Below are 19,876 nucleotides of genomic sequence, written 5' to 3' on the forward strand. Positions count from 1 at the left end.
TGTACAGTTCTTCTGTGTATTCTTGCCATCTCTTCTTAATATCTTCTGCTTCTGTTAGGTCCATACCATTTCTGTCCTTTATCGAGCCCATCTTTGCATGAAATGTTCCTTTGGTATCTCTGATTTTCTTGAAGAGATCTCTAGTCTTTCCCATTCTGTTGTTTTCCTCTATTTCTTTGCATTGATCGCTGAAGAAGGCTTTCTTATCTCTTCTTGCTATTCTTTGGAACTCTGCATTCAGATGTTTATATCTTTCCTTTTCTCCTTTGCTTTTTGCTTCTCTTCTTTTCACAGCTATTTGTAAGGCTTCCCCAGACAGCCATTTTGCTTTTTTGCATTTCTTTTCCAGGGGATGGTCTTGATCCCTGTCTCCTTTACAATGTCATGAACTTCATTCTATAGTTCATCAGGCACTCTATCTATCAGATCTAGGCCCTTAAATCTATTTCTCACTTCCACTGTATAATCATAAGGGATTTGATTTAGGTCATACCTGAATGGTCTAGTGGTTTTCTCTACTTTCTTCAAGTCTGAATTTGGCAATAAGGAGTTCATGGTCTATACACACACACACCAAGTCATTATATTGTAGCTACAACTATGTCAACTATATTTCAATTTTAAAGTGGGAGAAGACACACATGGTATGACTCCATTCATATGAAATCTAAGAACAGACAAAAAGCTAAACTATGGTTAAACAAACCAGAAGGTGAGTGGGGGGGTATAAGGGAGAGGGGTTGCCAGTCCAAGAGCCACTGGACAGCAGTCCTCCAATTTTCAGAGCAGACAGACAATGGGGGGGGGAGGGGTTATAAAATAGGAATCCAGTTACAAGATGCCTCTTGGTGCCAGGCCAGTAACTGGGGAGATCTGAGGCTGAACTTTATTTTTCTATGGAGATGTGTACCTCAAGCTCCTTAAATTCCCCTGAATTATGATTAAATGAGTCAGTTCCAGAACAGTACTATTCTTGCTTTTGGAATACAGCAGTGAAAGGTAGAAAGTGAAAAGACAGTGTACTGATTAATCAAACTCAAAAAGACACACTTTTACCCAGTAGTAATGAAAGTTCCAACAAAGGGCACGGAAGGTGTTCATTCAGCTTTCTTACTCAAGTAGCAGTGTTTTCGGAAATTTCGTGGAGGTTTAATGGTAGGAATTGGCTGTTTTCACTACTAGGAACCAGGTTCAATCCCTGGTCAGGGAACTAAGATCCTGCATGCTGTGTGGTGTAGCCAAATTAAAAATAAAATAAAATGCCTTTAACAAAGAGAGGATCATTGTTTTATTTTTTTTCAGTTTGTAAGAATTCAGAATTTTCTTTTAAATTAATATATATATATATATACTAAAATATAGTTAAACTATATTCAAAAGGTATGCAGCAAGTTTAACCAGGATATATCATATGGTCAAAGTTTTCATCCAATAAGCATTTGGAGTAGCCGGTTACAGAAACTGTAAAGTAAATCATATTCATGCTAGAAGCCATGACATATCCATCACAAAAATGTGTATTAAAACAGGAATTAACATACCAAAGTCAAACACAGAATCACATATGCCCTTTAAGACACAGGTCACATTCTACCTTAAAGTCAATGTTACTTTCTAAAATTGTCTTCACACATTTCACCCTTTTAGCATCACCCAGTCCAGTCCCTGACAGATGGGTGGGGAACTGGATTCCAGACTCTGGTCTGGAAGGAAATACCATGAGTCTTAGGAGAGGTCACCTAACCCTGAAAGAACTGAGGATCCTATCTGTAAAAGAAAGAAGTCTATGACTAAAGCCTAATCATACTTATTCCACATCATTAAATTTTACATACTAATGTCTTTGGTAGCAGTACTAAAGATGGTGCTCATCAGTTAGATTTCATCCCATCTTGTGTCTCACAGACTGCAATGTGGCCTTTTTTATAAAGAATTATTGCTTCAGTAAATTCATTAAAGTAATATAATAATAATAGTAGTAAAGAGGAGGAGAAGAAGAGAAAGAAAAAAGGAGAAGGAAAGAGTACCCAGGTAAATCTATGGCTACATAAATTCACCAACATTAACCAAAGATCAAATAAATATATGCTTTACTATATGTTTTAATTATTCTGCTGATCTCCTTCTCTAACTATAACCATAACAGTAATTCAGCAATTAGACTAAGGATGAATCAAAAAATATATTTCTAAAGAAGGGGAAAAAAGACACAGTGATATGAAGCTTCCTGAATCTTTTAGGACTTTAAAGGAAGTATTTCCTTAAGTTAAAAGATGAATTATAAATCTGGCATTAGAGAGAGAGATCTAATATGTTATTCAATCATTTACTCAATAAATATTAATAGAGCATCTATAATAAACAAAGAATGGTGGCATTAGGTATTTTCACAAAGACAAAGAGAATATGGTCCCTGACCACAGGACCTTACAATCTAGGAGGGAAAATAAGACATAAATACAGTTAGTAGTAATACAAAATAGAATGTGACAAGAGATGCAAGACAGGAATGAATAATTTATAAATAATAATAGGTCAGAAGAAGGCGGGATCTGTGGTGGGCAAATTTATTCAGGAATTATTCATGAAGGGACTTCGCTGGTGGTACAGTAGATAAGAACTTGCCTGCCAATGCAGAACACAAGGGTTCAAACCCTGGTCCAGGAAGATTTCACATGCAACAGAGCAAATAAGCCTGTGCTTCACAACTCCCAAAGCCCACGCACCTAGAGCCTCTGCTCTGCAACAAGAGAAGTCATCGGAATGAGAAGATCACACACTGCAAGGATGGGTAGCCCCAGCTTACCACAACTAGAGAAAGCCCAAGTGCACCACAGAGACCCAGCACAGCCAAAAAATAAGCAAACAATTAAAAAAAAAAAAAGAATTATTCTTGGATAAGATAGCACATGAGTGAAGCCTTGAAGGATAGGTAGAATTACAACTGGGAGAGAAGGAAATATTTTCTATATAAAATAGGTTCTCAGAAAGGAAATGCTGTATGGCACAGCGACCTCTACTCAATACTCTTGTAATAACCTATGGGCAAAGAATCTGAAAAAGAACAGATATATGTACATTTATAACTGAATCCCTTTGCTTTACACTTGAAACTAACACAACACTGCAAATCAACTATACTCCAATATAAAATTAAAAGTTAAAAAATAAAATTTTAAATTAAAACTGAAAAAAAAAAAGACAGATAGAAGGCTGGAATGAAGAAGACAGGCAGTACAAGGGGAACTACTGCCAAATATCTGAGAAAATGAGCCTTGATCAGAGAAGGCCCATAAATGTCATTTATAGAATTCTTCTTATATGCTTTTCAAGGTTAATTCTCCCCATACAATTATCCTATTAGAAGCAACCCTTAACCCCATTTTCCAGGTGAGACACCCGGGGCACACTAAGTGAAGTACTCCATACAAAATCAAACCACTCAAGAGCAGCAGGTTATTCACAAGCACCGGTCTGACGGTTCCAAAGCTCCATCTTTTAGTTCTGACAGCCAATGACTTCCCTCTCACCCCCATAATGAGGACTGGTATGATCCAAGGTGAGAAGGAAGGCCTAACCAATGGGGCTTTTTTTGCCACATGCTAAAGGGTTTGCATCTTCAGGAAGATTTTGCATATATCACTGGGAAAATGTTTGCAGAAATAGTGCACTAAAAACCCTCCCTTGGCCATCGTTAGCAGGAGACAGAGACAGATGATAAAAGGGACAATGTAACCAAGTGCAGGGTTGGAATAATTGGTGGTAGAGTCCCAGCATCAATAAAGATGCTGAAATAGAAGGAGAAAGTAGATGGGAAAGATTCTACAGAGATAGAGTCAAGAGAATCGAAGGTTGAGGGAGAAAACTGAGGGAGAAAAAGTGTTTATCATGACTCCCAAGTTTTTCACCCAGAGCTAAGAAAACTTAGTCTCTCTGGGGAAACAATTTCATCTTAGATATGATTATTGGAGAAGGCAACAGCAACCCACTCCAGCACTCTTGCCTGGAAAATCACATGGACAGAGGAGCCTGGTAGGCTGCAGTCCATGGGGTCACTAGGAGTCGGACATGACTGAGCGACTTTACTTTCACTTTTCACTTTCATGCATTGGAGAAGGAAATGGCAACCTACTCCAGTGTTCTTGTCTGGAGAATCCCAGGGACGGGGGAGCCTCGTGGGCTGCTGTCTATGGGGTCACACAGAGTTGGACACGACTGAAGCAACTTAGCAGCAGCAGGAGCATGATTACCGAGTTTCAATGGCAGTGAAATATCTAAGATCAAAGTCATGGCCCACTGCAGCCAGGAGAATAAGTAACAGAAAGAGAAGAGAAAGAGCAAATAGGCACTAAACTTTTTTTTTTTTTAATTTTTAAAAATTATGTCTTTATTTATTTGGCTGTATTGGGTCTTAGTATGAGCTCTCTTAGGTGTGGCATGTGGAGTCTAGTTCCCTGACCAGGGATAGAACTCAGGCCCCCTGAATTGGAAGTGCAGAGTTTTAGTCACTGGATCACCAGGGAAGTCCTGAAATTAAGCTTTGAAGGGAATCTTCATTTAAGTGGCCAAAGAGGACTAGAATGAAGTCAGGCAGAGCATACGACAAGTTAGAATAGAAAAGTGGCAGAGAGACAGATTAATATCATAAGCACCGAGACAGTGAAAGTCATGGCTGTACCACTTATCAAATTAAAGACAGCTGCAACTGTCTCTCTAAAGAACAGCAAGCAGCAGATGGCAAGCTGTAAGTCCAAAATTTATGTTCATTTTCGTAAAAAAAAAATATTACTTTTTTATAATGAAATGTCTTTTGATCAATTTTTATTATATATAACACTGAAATCATAAAATCAACACACGTATAATTTTAAATAATTATATGTTCCTCTTTCCAATGACAAGGCATTTCAGAGCCAAGCTATTATTGTTAGGGCCAGAAAAGAATGGAAAAATAACATTTACAGGATGCTGACATGTACCAGGCATCATTTATATTTTGATATATATTTATTGTATATAAAGAATCTGGTATGTATGTTCCTCTATTGCATATAAATTTTGCATACACATATATACATATACATACACACACATATATATAAAGACCCTTTTCATATACTATGGCTGATATATTTGAAAGAGAATGTATATTTGAAAGAGAATACAAACATTGAGGTATTTAAAACTACAGCCCTAATATACATAAGATTCTATGCTAATGTACAAGTTCTTGAGTACTAAGTTTTTAATTAACTAAAATCCAAAGACTACGCTAGAGTTAGGAAATAAGTGTTTACTGCCATCTGGTGGAAGTCTGGCCTATCTACAGATAAATAAGCTAGTTGTCTTAAAACAGGTAATTACAAAATCTTTAACAAAATTATTTTTCACTGTTGCTCTTGGGAAATGATCATCAAAAGTGAGTCCTTTAATAACATCCAAAGAAAGAAAATGCAGCAGATTAGAAACTGAGATATTTGAGTTATAATTCTTCTCACAGCTATGGAAGAACTATTTATTAAGGCTTTCATATTGTCCCTATTCAAATTATGATAAAATTACTTTCTGAACCACAGACAGGATTGTGAACACTCCTGCACCAATAAGGTGATACAAGAAAAAGATCTATGGCAAAATGGCAAGGAGTGTGCTGACAACCGTGCTGTACATTAAAAGCAAGGTTCAAAAGGGATGGGATATATGTATACCAATGGCTGATTCATGTTGAGGTTTGACAGAAAACAACAAAATTCTGTAAAAATTATTCTTCAATTAAAAGATAAATAAATTTTTAAAAAGGAAAAAAAATATATGAGCATTTACTTCCGTTCACGTCACCTTATTTCTTGCCTGGCCCACAGAAACTGACATTATAGAAGAAAGCCTAATAATACAGTCACAAATGCCCTGTTACCTAATTCACAATTAAATATTTTGTTCTACATTTTGTCATGAGTTAGCAGCACTGTATATTATTCAAAAATAAACCCTTAATTTGCTAAGACAACACTGTTGGAGATATTCAAACTGAGTAAGGGTTCATTTCTAAACCTTAGTTCACTTTAGTAATTTACAGAATAAAGTCTAAACAGTGTTATATCGTATCACCATCCTAATTCCTAGATGTTTTCTACAATTCACACACACACACACACACAAAACATGGTGCTATTCTTGAATAGCTTGTAATTTACCTGTTTTGTCTCCACAGTTAAGACTACAGAATATTCAGCACATGAAATAGTCTAATTTTCTTTAGTTTCCCCTTCCTTTCTAAACAAATAAGCTTATTACATTTATCTGAATAACTTAGCCACCCAGAAAGCACTGGTTAAATAGAATATCAGATTACAAAAGTATAAGTAAAAATTTTAGGTGTTTTTTCTCATATGTGCTTTGATTTAAGGTGGCAGCCCTTTAAACTTACTGAGAGATTTGTCATGGTCGTCTTTAAATAATTTAAACCTGACACATAACCTGTTATCTCAGATATTTATGTATGCTGGAAACAACTGACAAATAGACGTCCCAGTGATGAGTTAATATAATTCCCCTCCAGATCGCACACTCTTGAAGGACAAGGACAAAATGTTAGTCATCTTTGTTTTCTTCGCAATAACAGAACAGTGCTTTCACCTAGGAGGCAGTCACTAAAATGATTATGTGATTTCAGCATAACACACATCAGCTTCTCAACACTGGCACTGGTGGCATTGGGCCCAGATCATTCTTTGCTGTGGGATCTGTCCTGCACTTTATAGGATGTTTAGCTGCATCCCTAGCCTCTACCCACTAGATGCCAGTAGCTCCCTCTCCCCAGCTGTGACAATAAAAATGTCTCCAGACTTTGTCAAACACCCCCTGGGAAGAAGGCCATCCTCCATTGAGACTCGCTGATAGGGATGAAGCAATGCAAGTGTAGCATTCAGCCTGAATACTGTCATTAACCTTGTTTCTTAACTTTGGACAAAATAAATCACTTCTCTCACTCTGGGTTTCCTGTTTTGCCAAGCGAAATGACTGGATTTAAAACTTCATTCTCTCTATGATTTATTCATTAGACTATTCAATACTTACTGAATATAAATTATCAGAGACTGTTCTAGATACAAGGTAGCCAGTGGTGATTCCTGAAACATTTTCCCCCTTAAGTTATCTGACTGACAAAGAAATGTCAGTTATGAATAATAAAAGTATTAAAGATAAATTTTAAAATAATAATAAACACAACTACACATTTCCTTTCCCCTTTCTCCCAATGGAAGCAAAGGGACTTAATACTTACTAAATACCCTTTATGTACAAGGTGTTGAAAATTCACAAGATATTCTTTAATTCCAAAAAATCCCATATAATATATATTATCCCCTTTTTCACACACAAGGGAACTGAGGTTCAGAGAGGTCAAATATTTGCTTAAAGGCAGAGAGATTGTGAGCAGTCTACCTGGGACTTTTCTCCTCGCTACTCCAGGCTCTCTTTGCTGCACTGGCCAATATAAATACCATGAACTCAAAGGCAATTTAAGAATTATATCATCCAATTGATCAGGGGTGCCTAAGCATACTAAATTAATATTTCAAACTATAAATAGGTGTGTTGAAAGTGGAAAAGTTTGAGGAAAAGAGTAACATGCCTCCAAATCCTGCCCTCTGATGGATCATTCCCTAGAACAGCTCATCCATCTTACTGTTTAAAAACACATTATAAAAGTCTAATAGAACTCTTCCCTTCTTTTTATGACTTTGTTTCTCCCCCTTCACAACCAAATCTCAGTCTACGCCTCCTTCTGATTGCTGGCTTCCTCGTCTCTTCCTCTGCCCCCTGCATTCTGGTCTTACTAAAAATGCTCTCAGCAAAGTCACAGATGACCATATTCTTGCCAAATGCTGTGAAGACATTTTGTTCCTGACCTTTTCTGTAGCACTCCCTACTTGTTGAAACCCTATCTTCTCTTGCTTGGCATCTGTGACTCAGCCCATTTGATTTTCCTGTTGCTTGTGTGACTTCCCAGGCTGCCAGTCTTTCTAATTTTACTTAATTTTAAAAACATAAAGTTTAAATAGCCGACATGCGGCTGGTGACTACCATATTCGACAATGCCACTCTGGAGCGGTCTGTTTTGAATACAGATTATTTAGAACACTGCTCTTTAAGCAAAAGATTAAACACATTCTGCATAGCTTAATATATATGGCCTGAAAATAGCAGCTACCCTACATTTCTGGCCCCATCACTCCCCTCCCACCTTCTAGCATCACTTCTTAACTCACATATATCTTATGTGTGATACACACATGAATTACCCACATGAAACTAGTTTGTAAAATAAACACATCTCCTCTGCCTGAACACGCTTCTCTCTCTGCCCCATCTGCCTTACTCATCCACCAGGCAGCTGCCCTTCCTCGTGTCCCCCACCATCCTCTACCAAGGTGTGTTGTACTTGAGTGTTTCCCCATTTCTAAGACAACTTTAATCCTAATTTCTAATCTTCGATAGGACACCCAGTAGACTTTTCTAATTCTTATTTTAGACAAGATTCTTTTACCTTACTGCTTAACTTTTCCAAAGCTTTACTTTCCCAAAAAAAGTTACTTCAAAACATTTATGGTATAAGCAGTCCATAAATTGTGAAGCTCTATTTCATTTAAGTGAGCCAATTCATTAAAATTGTGTCAGATATTTATAAAATTAAGAATGTTTTCTACTCACCATATAATACAATTAATCATGCCAGCACTCCTTCCTGGAAGCTTACCATGGTTACACATTACACCAAGCACTTTATATCATTTCATTCTCTTGATAAACTTATATAAATATTGTGATTATCCCCATTTTCTAGCAGAGGAAACGGGAGTTTAGAGAGATTAATTTGCCCAAATATGGTCTCAAATGTGTCTCAGATACAAATCCTGTAATTTTCTTTTTTTCCATTCTCCAAGCTTAGGGAAGCCTGAATAGCTTCTTCATATTCATTCATTCATTCAAAATGTATTCACCAAATGCTTTCAAAGTACCAGGCACTTTCCCAGGTACCGGGCATGCAGTGGTGATGTTAGCAAAAAAAAAAAAAAAAATTCCTGCCTTCAGAGAGTATTCATTTTGACAGAGAAAGCCAAAAGACATATAAAAAGTGAGAACGTGGGAAATACTATAAGGAAAACCATCACAGATTAACATGATGGAGAGGGTAATGGGTTTGAGTTCTACTTTAGACTGGGGTCAGCATATTTATAGAAACTTCCTGTTTGCACCACCTTTTCCTCATCAGCTTTCCAGCCCCACCTACTTACCCTCTGAAACATCCAAAAGCAAAAGTTAGATAATTAATACTAGACATTCCAAGACAAAATTCTGGTTTAGAATTCCAGAAGAAACTCTTAAGTTGAAAAACAGAGTTAAGAGTAAAATGAATGGATATTTCATATATCTGAAAACAAAGATTTTCTACATAATACCATATGTAAAATATACAACAAAGATTTACTGTATAGTACAGGGAACTATGGGTTTCCCTCGTGGCTCAGCTGGTAAAGAATCCGCCTGCAATGAGGGAGACCTGGGGCCTGGAAAAGGAAAAGCTTACCCACTCCTGTATTCTGGCCTAGAGAATTCCATGGACTAGTACAGTCCAGGGGTCACAAACAGTAGGACAACTAAGTGACTTTCACTTTCACAAGAAACTATATTCAATATCTTACAATAACCTATAATGGAAAAGAATTTTAAAAAGAATATAAATACATATATATAGATACACAACATGTATATTATGTATGTATAACTGAATCACTTTGCTGTAAATGTGAAACTAACACAATATTGTAAATCAACCATGCTTCAATTTTAAAAAGATTTAAGAAAAAATAAGTTAAAAATTAAAACAAATATTTTCAAATATTTTCGATATAACCAGATAACTAAACTTTAATTAGATCATTCCTACAACTTCAGTGCTGTTATTTCTACCACTTTTCACTCTGACTGTCAACATGCATTTAGTGGAGAAAGAAAAGACCTTTCTACGTTTTTACCTGTCAATTTTTATTGACAGTTTTAGGATAGTGCAATATCTCAGAGGGGGGTGGAAAAATCCTTTTCTTTCCAATGGTTTGAACAATGAAAGCCACCCACCAGTGAAAGAATAGCCACAGAAGATCAATCTGAAACTATCTAGACTACACCACACCAACTATGAGCTCATCAGGGTGCCAAATCAGACATTCTGAAAGAGTGAAGTCAAACAGGAAGTCTCAGGATGAATCCCACACAGATGCAAATCAGATACCCTCTTCCAAATACCCTTCCAGCAAACCAACCACAAGGTTCTGTTGTGGTGGTTGCTGCTGTTTGTATTTTCAAAACAAAGATTATTTTAAGATTTCAATTAATATTTACATTTTGAGAATAGCGGACATGCCAATGCAGTACTTGATTAGCAATAATCGAATGTGCACAATAACGGTTCCTACAAATACCTCTTCTCTATTCCCTGTTTCAGTATTTCCGAATCAGATTTTACAACACTATATCCATTAATCTTACCTCCGCAGCTAAATAGTTCCCAGTTGCAAGATGTTTAAATCTGAACAAGCTGTTCCACTGTCCTGCACCCCCACGGCATGGATCATGATGAACTACCTACAGACAAAAAGAGAAACAAAAATAATGGCTAAAAGACATGCATGTTCCTTGCAAGCAAATCTCAACAGGTTACACGGGGTACCCGCATGTTCACGTTAAACTTGTCAAACCTAATATACCTTTTTAGGAGTCCAATGTAGCAAAAAACAAGATTCCCCATAAATAAGTAAGAGAACAGTTACCTCACTGGGCTTGCATGATTCTCATGTCTCATATCTGCAAATACACCCTTACTCCAAAGGACATGTTTCCAGGCCCAAACTGGAAATACTGTGGGGCTTCCCCACATTTGTTATTCATTCATTCAACAGATTATGTTAAGAGTCTACCAGGTGCCTGGTATTCTTCTAGGCAATAGGGGCCAGAGCAATGAATAAGACTAAGCTTTCAGTGAATAAGATTTGGCAACACCAGGAGGAAATAAATAGAGTGCATGATTGAACACCTAGAGAAGGCTTGTGCTTGTGCTCAGTTGCTCACTCACGTCCTACTCTGCGACCACATGGACTGTAGCCTGCCAGGCTTCCCTGTCCATGGAATTCTCTAGACAAGTATACTGGAGTGGGTAGCCACTGCCTTCTCCAGGGTTATCTTCCCTACCCAGGGGTCAGACCCACGACTCCTGCATTGGCAGGTGGATTCTTTACCACTGAGTCATCAGGGGAGCTCCCTACAGAAGACTACTTTGGATCAATACGGCAGTCAGCATGGGCACTCTGATGGATAAGAATGAGATGGTGATGCAGAGAGACTGGAAGAGATCATTCCAGGGAGAGAGACCACAAAGCCAAGGCCTGGAAGTCTGGACTAATTTAATTCCTGGCTCTTTCCATGTGTTGCTTGTTTACTAACACCATGTCCCTTGATACCTGCCCTAGATGCTGAGCCATTAGGTGCCCTGAAAATGAAAATGGTAGAAGGTCTGAAACTGTCACTTATGACAAGTGGCTCAGTGCTGAAGCAAAGTTCAAGTTCTCCAGTTTCAGAGACAACTGGTTTTGGGTCCCACCAATGACCCACTCCAGTATTCTTGCCTGGATAATCCCATGACAGAGAAGCCCGATGGGCTACAGTCCACGGGGTCACAGTGAGTCAGCTACAACTGAGCATACACATTCTTGACGTTAATGACTATGGTCTGATCACAGCAAGGAATGTAACATCTCAGAAGCCTGTTTCTTCATATACTAAGTAGGTTTAATTCATAGGATTGTTGTGAAGAGTAAATATCACAAGGCATATTAGAGTGTTCAGATAACTTTCCACTGTTCTTCAGCAGATCGCCTTCTTCTTTTTGATATCCTCTGCCTCCTGCCCCAGCCTCAATTCTGTGTGCTAATGTATGAAGTGAAAGTGAAAGTGTTAGTCATTTGGTGATGTCGGACTCTTTGTGATCCCATGGATTACTGCCCTCCAGGTTCCTCTGTCCATGGAATTCTCCAGGAAAGAATACTGGAGTGGGTTGCCATTCCCTTCTCCAGGGAATCTTGCCCATGAGGGATCAAACCTAGACCTCCTATACTGCAGGCAGATTCTTTACCATCTGAGTCACCAGGCAAACAAATGTATAGAACTTCCCAATGGCTTTTGCTAGACTCCAGCCCCTATTTCTTCCCATACTCCAAAAGCTCAGATGAGATAACTATGAAAATACTTCAAAGTGGATAAAGTCTTACAAAAATACTCCCCCTATGGCCAAACACCTGCTTATCCTTCAAAGTTCAGTTCTCAAATCAACCTTCTTCCACCAATCCTTTGCTAATCCCACCCCCTACCATGATCTTGTCAATATATGAACTCTTACTCCTTTGGGAGAGACACAGATATCTCTGAGAATCCGATAAAATCCATGAGTTGTCTCACATACATACATACTCTCACACAACTTTTGTATACAACTGCTGGAGGTTAATAAATAACTTGACACTCATCAGGGATCACAGACTCAGAACTCCTGCCCTATACATTAGCTGGTCTAGCAATAGCAATACATACAGCTCCCTAAAGGACAATTTGGAGTCAGGGAAGGGAGGACGTTTTCATGTATCACAGTGATTTTTGAGGGATACTATTGGAATGAATGAACAGCGGCCAAGATATTAACTATCCTGCAATTCACAGAAGAGTTCAAGCATAGGCTAGATACCGTGTGTGACACTCAGGACCATCCCCGTCCTTCTAAGTGCCCTGCTGTTATCACCAGGACAGGAAGCAAAGGAGAGTGAAAGAGAGAATCCGCTAAGGGCTCTAATAAAGGTGGCAGCGGCTGCCTTGCAGGGCCTCCCACAGGAGGCATGGGGGAGCACTACTGGAGCACAGGAAGAGGCAGCCCTGGCTTCCAGCCCTACCAGATCTTTACATAAAACCATATTCTTCACACTTTTTCCCATCTAGTCCTTCCAACAACGTTGAAATGAATTTCTGATTTTAAATATCTGTCTGCTTGAAACACCTGATGCTCAGGCTTCCTGAACTGAAGCCTGGTGATGTAGTACACCATACAGAAACGTCCCCTGGCATCACTTTCAAATCTCCAACAGAAATAAAACCTACCACAGATATAAACTGCTAGTGCTGTAACATGTAATCATACGGAAAAGCTTTTACATCAAGTTACATGAAAAGGCCAATCATTTTAGAGAAATTCACTGTGGATAAGGAAGCTTACGTGAAACCAAGACATTATGTCAAAATTACTGAATAATGTATTCACTCTCTCCATTCTGACTGCTCAGTGGATCATAACATTTCCAACCACGCATTTTGTTGGGAAGGATTTTGGTGCAGTGGCAAAATTATATCAAGAGCTATAAAACTAACAGCAAATATATAAGAGGGAAGATACAAAACTTCTTTTAACAGAGTTGGAACCAAACTCACTGTGTAAGGAATTTGCTATATAACTTTTCCATCACTGTATTTTGCTAATAAAATTTTAAAATAGCATTTAACAGTACTGCTGAAAGAAAGTGAAAGGTGAAAGTGTTTATTAGTCACTCAGTCGTGTCTGACTCTATGCGATCCCATGGACTGTAGCCCACTAGGCTACCCTCTCCATGGAATTCTCCAGGCAAGAATACTAGAGTGGGTAGCCATTCCCTTCTCCAGGGGATCTTCCCAATCCAGGGATCAAACCTGGGTCTCCTGCATTGCAGGCAAGATCCATTACCAACTGAGCCATCAGGGAAGCCCTATCCCCTATATTTTGAAAATTTTTGGAGCACAATGATAAGAAATCTATGGTATGAAAAAATGTTTATTTTAACTATGTATTTATTTCCCAGTTGCCTGTTATCTTTCTCTTATTCTAATAAGAGAATTTGTGAGATTGGCTACTGGGAAGAGGATTATGTAGTTTTGGCGGTAGTTGTTTTCCTCCAACTTAATTCCCTGTCACCTACTAAAGACCAGTGTATCCAAATCATTGAAGGATATGGTCCCTTCTGAATGCAAGAGACTGAAAATATGCCTCAACATGCTTTTGTGCTATTTCATCTCTGTTCTAAACCATGTCATAACTTAGAGAATTGTCTTTATGTAACATTTATAATTAAGGCTTGGCTCATTTACATAAATATTATACTTCCTCATTTTCTCTGTTTCAATAGCTTATAATTTGCCTCATTATCCTTATTTCAATTATGGTGATTTCTTTTTAAAATCATGTACAAATAAGTCTGTTCTGTTATTACTTCTCCTAATACTAGATATTACCCAAGGGCCCACATTTAGCTCTGCTATTTCATTTTCCTGTACTTGTATAGAATGTATTCTTACCCTCTTCTATCATCACTTCTCCCAAATCTAAATGAATCCATCAGAGTGAAAGTGAAATGAAAGTCAAAGTCGCTCAGTCGTGTCCAACTCTTTGCGACCCCAAGGACTTTACAGTCCATGGAATTCTCCAGGCCAGAATACTGAAGTGGGTAGCCTTTCCCGTCTCCAGGGATCTTCCCAACCCAGGGATCAAACTGGGGTCTCCTGCATTGCAGGTGGATTCTTTATCAACTGAGCTATTAGGGAAGCCCCAAGACGGGTATAAATGTTATAGTTTCTAGACTATGTATTTATATGTTGAAATGAATATTATTTTATTATAAATTATTTTCCTTTTGTATCTTCTTTATATTAGAATTTGGGCATTTTATTGATTTTTTCATCATGAGAATATATAATAATAATATTAACCATGAATTTCATTTTTGTACATAAAGGAAGTATAACAAAATATATTGCTGTAAAAGGGGGGGTGATGGGTTTGAAATGATTGAGAACCACTGCTATAGTGGCTGGAGATGATACATTAAATCCAGATGGAACTTATCGGGTTGTGTGTAGTCACTCAGGTGTATCTTTCTTGCCTGGAGAATCTCCACGGACAGAGGAGCCTGGCGGGCTACAGTCCATGGGGTTGCAGAGTCAGACACAACCGAGTGACTAAGCACAGCACAGGTATATCTTATCTCTTCCAGTATATAGAAAGTTCCTTTAAAGAAAAACCCATACCTTACATTTTCTTAATTACTCTATCACATTGGCACACTTAAGAAAATATGTCTTAAAGGTGAATGGATTCTTAACTATGGTTCTCCTGACTCCAATAGGAAGAGCATCCCCAGAAGACACAAATGCTCTTTTCAGTGACTGTATTTCTGATGCTCACTTACGGTGAGTCCTCCTGCTCCATCTCAACACCAGTGCCATTCAAGGCACGAGGCCTGACGTTGGCCTGAAGTCAACACTTTACAATGGAGTTTTTAAAAGCAAAATTATATATATGCCCTTATTAAATTCAAGAGAAAGAGAAAGATGCCTCTAAGAAGATAAATAAAGGAAATAGCAACATTTCAGAGTGGTCACAGCAGTCAAGAGGTACAAGAGGCTTCACAAAAATTATTGTTTTACAGATCTATCACAAGTGATGCTTGGGCTTTCCAGGTAGCGCTAATGGTAAAGAATCTGCCTACCAGTGTAGAAGACATAAGAGAAGCAGGTTCAGTCCCTGGGTCGGGAAGACGCCCTGGAGGAGGGCATGGCAACCCACTTCAGTATTCCTGCCTGCAGAATCCCATGGACAGAGGAACCTGGTGGGCTAGAGCGATGAGGTCGAAAAGAGTCGGACACAACTGAAGCAACCGAGTGTGCACGCACGCACAAGTGATGCTTGTAACAATAAACCATACAAGTGACCTTGTCTTTTAGATATAAGCGTTTATTAAAAGCCAAAAATTATTTACGCACCTCTATTTCCCAGAGTGCTTTAGAGCTGGTTGCAGAAGTGGCTGATTGACGCAAGGTTGTACGAAGGAAAATGTGCTGCTTTTTCTCATATTCATCACAAGTCAGAAACTTCTCTTGTTCCGCATGGAACAAGCGAACAACATCACCCTAGAAAAAGAGGCCAAAAAAAACTGTTATCTCCTTTTCTGTATGTCTCAGGGAACTCAAACCAAGGCTCTGTGACCACCTAGAGGAGTGGGAAAGGGTAGGAGATGGGAGGGAGGTATGTATGGGGACCTATGCATCCCTATGGCTAATTCATGCTGATGCATGGCAGAAATGAAACCATTATTGTAAAGCAATTATCCTTCAATTAAAAATAAATAAATCAAAAACTATTTTCAACAAAAGTTTGAACAAAGAAATGTAAGAAGTAGGTGACTCTGCAGGTTTTTGATACTCTGGGCCCTTCTGCTAACACTTGGCTTTTAAAGATTATGTATACATTTCCAAATATAGGAGGGAAAACTCAACATGAGTTTTAAGGTTTACAGTCACATTCTAAACTTCAAAAACAGTGAATACATAGGTTTTGCATCTAGAAGCTCAGTAAGATAACCTTCAATTCTTCCAGCAAATGCTCTACGTAACATACTTACTCCTTTTAGTACATCTTCTCGATAGGAACTGTATTTCATGAATAAAGTGATTTTCCAGCTAGTGTTGCAATTAACAGCATTCACCTATTAATGAAGAGATGTTAAGTTATAAGACTGTAGGTTCCATGAATTATTACTTCAACTAGAGGAAGGATAAAAAAGAACAACTTTGGACAATGGGGTATGTATGTCAAAAAATATCTTCAAAGGACCATTCAAAATCTATAGGTATCTTAGTAATAATAACTAGCATAAACTGGGCTTATGCTTATGAAAACAATGAAAGAAATTATAAGATTTCTTTTTCTTCTCGTGATAAAAATCAACAAATTCACTTTCCTCCCAAACTTACCTCTTTACACCCTGGATTATCGAGTAGTTCGATGTTGCTGGCATGTAGTGGCTGTCCTGCATTCACGGGCATCAAAACAACTTTATCTCCAACAACAATCTGGAAATCAGAATTAAGTTGCAACTGAGACACTGCATGGATCTGTGCTGATATATTTGATGCTAAAAATAACTGTAAACAGTCTTCATTATTGACCTAATATTTGACCTGTTTATCAAATTTTAGATCAATTCTTTTCTCTTTAAGGTAAAATATCTTCTGATAAATGACTATATAATCATGTCCCACAGGGCCTAGTGTGGATTCATAAAGCTGGTGTGGATTTTTTTTTCTTTTGCTTGGCATGTGGGATCTTAGTTCCCCGACCAGGGATCAAGTCCATGCCCCTGTGGTAGAAGCGTGGAATCTTAACCACTGGACTGCCAAGGAAGTCCCTAGATTCTTTTCTTATTGGTCTGCCATTTCAGTTAGAGCTTTCTTTCTTTCTTTTTTTTTTTTTTTTTAGAATTTAAGATCTATTCCTTTATTTTTTTAATTAAATTTATTTTAATTAGAGGCTAATTACTTTACAATATTGTCAGTAATTAGGTCAGCATCCCTCCACAGAGGTCTGACACCACATACACAGGAGCTATCAAGAATAAATGCATCTGCCACAAAACAAGAATCTGCCTAAACATTAAAACCACTTCAAGTGCAAGCAGGGAATCTTATACATTTGTATTTGCTCTAAATTAAAAACAAATCTACTATATTTGATCTTCCCCCATAGTCTCAGAAATTTAATAAACATTCTAATATCATCTGGATTCAGAAAATGAAGAGTCTGGTATGACCCTATAGGAACACGTTTATAGTTTGGGTCTTGGGCAACTGGTTCACTTTTATCTTAAATATCTAACAGTGTTCCTTAAACCCGGTGCTCATTTGTAAATAAAAATTAAAATTAATTATGGGAAAAGTGCTCTAAATAAATAAGTCAAAGTTGATCTTTTTATTAACAATGTCTGTTTGATCTTTAAGTCTTTTTATTCATCACTCAAATTGTGGGGGAAAGCAGTTGTGCTTTTCTTAATGATAATAGTGAACAGTTATCTTATAGTTATTAGAGTTACTTTTGTCAAGTTCCACTAGAAGATCTACTACTGTAGTACCTTCACTCTTCTTCACAGAATTGCTCACCACTTCAGAAATGAAAACCAATACCTTCCCTTTGCATATTTCATATCAACTAAATATTAGAATAGATTAGTAGATAACTGAAAAACAAATTAGGACTGAGACAATAAAAACAGATAAAACGTCTCCTCCCTGGATCTGAATCTAGACTAAGACTTTAAGGAACATAATTTCACAGTTTTCAATGTCAATAAATTACATACAAGAGTCTACATTCACCTACAGTACTGCTGTCACAAACTATACCTGGAGATTCAAATATGATAGAGAAGCCCTAAGCTCATTAATCAAGCAAAAGAAGATTATTCTTTGGTTTGCAGGAATAGCTTCTGTTATTTATGGGACTAGTCTCTATTTACCATCCTGCCTTTCAAGTCCATAATCAGGTGGAGGCTGCGATTCAGAAAGGACCATTACAGAAGCTCTTTATTATGTCCTGCTAAGTCACTTCAGTCGTGTCTGACTCTGTGCAACCCCATAGACGGCAGCCCACCAGGCTCCGCCGTCCCTGGGATTCTCCAGGCAAGAACACTGGAGTGGGTTGCCAATTCCTTCTCCAGCGCATGCAAGTGAAAAGTGAAAGTGAAGTTGCTCAGTCGTGTCTGACCCTCAGCGACCCCATGGACTGCAGCCCTCCAGGCTCCTCCATCCATGGGATTTTCCAGGCAAGAGTACTGGAGTGGGGTGCCTTATTATGTCCAGATAAGGAAAAAATCATTTAGAAACTGTGCTAAGTGAGAGGATGAGAGGGCAGAACTGGGCTATGTTTGTGTAAAAAAGAGAGAGTAGGAGTATACGCATAAGAAATCATCCCAGTGGTTAACTGTGAAAAGAGAAGTGGGAACTGGGAACATGGAAAAAAGGATTAAAAAGAGACTTCTCCCCGTATATCTTTATATTGTTTTTTATCTTTGAATCACGAATTGGTATCTATTTTAAGCAATTAAATTATAAACAAAATAAAAATCAACATGACAGACATATTTTCAATACCTCCCTCAAAAAACAAAAACATGTTCTTGCACATGACACCAAGCCAAGTCCAAGTCTCAAAATCACGTAGAAGCTTGAGTGGTCTTCCATTCTACAGACACTGGGACTTGACACTACACTCTGCCCATACTACATCTGGTCTTCCGATTTCCTAAAGAACAGTCAGATTTGGTTCACTATCATTCCTGTCTGTATATATAAATATTAGCCAATAAGTTGCTAAATATAATGACATATTTTAGCTATATCTTTCTAATTAAAAGAATACTTCTGGTGGCACCTATGGTCAGTGCTCTAGGTCTCACTATTTTACGATAGCTTGCTGTAAGCTTTGGCTCAATCCCTATATTAGTTTTACTTCAAAACAATAGCTGTAAAGTCTTCTATAACTTTAAGAGACTAGTCATATAGCCAAAATGTCACCAACTTCAAGGATTCATAAGTGTGGTATTCATAAGGAGAATCTAACATTATCTCCCTAATTTCCAGGTCCTAGGTCTTGTTGTTGACAATGGTTACTTTGATCACACAGGATGAATAAAACTGACAAATGAAATGGACAAGATGCTAATCATAAGATATAAAAAGAACAGTAAGAAGTGCTAGGAATAACACAAAGGTGTATAAGAAGTAGTCTCGATTCTTGAGGAATTCTTATCTGTTTAGATAACTTGGTAAATTTGGTAGTATTTTCAGAAGAGTGCAGGCATGGAGCCTGATCCACTGACAGGGAGAGATGTCCTCTAAGAAGCCATATATTTAATACAGAACTTGAGGATGACATCATTTTCTGCCATATCACATTCACCCTAGTGCACACACA

The 19,876-nt window shown here is 37.9% G+C and overlaps 1 protein-coding gene across 1 annotated transcript in view; it reads right to left on the reverse strand.

The window, feature by feature from the left end:
- The window catches only part of ITPR2 (inositol 1,4,5-trisphosphate receptor, type 2), a 586,895-nt gene that overhangs the window by 436,467 nt on the left and 130,552 nt on the right, over window positions 1-19,876 (reverse strand). The window contains exons 6-9 of the mRNA XM_010856005.1: window positions 16,882-16,980; window positions 16,530-16,613; window positions 15,892-16,038; window positions 10,552-10,647 (exon numbers count right to left, since the gene is read on the reverse strand). Coding sequence (XP_010854307.1) covers window positions 10,552-10,647; window positions 15,892-16,038; window positions 16,530-16,613; window positions 16,882-16,980 — 426 coding nt within the window. The remainder of the gene's footprint in view (window positions 1-10,551; window positions 10,648-15,891; window positions 16,039-16,529; window positions 16,614-16,881; window positions 16,981-19,876) is intronic.

Source organism: Bison bison, unplaced genomic scaffold (genome assembly GCF_000754665.1).
Source record: "Bison bison bison isolate TAMUID 2011002044 unplaced genomic scaffold, Bison_UMD1.0 scf7180017864370, whole genome shotgun sequence".
NCBI lineage: Eukaryota > Metazoa > Chordata > Mammalia > Artiodactyla > Bovidae > Bison > Bison bison.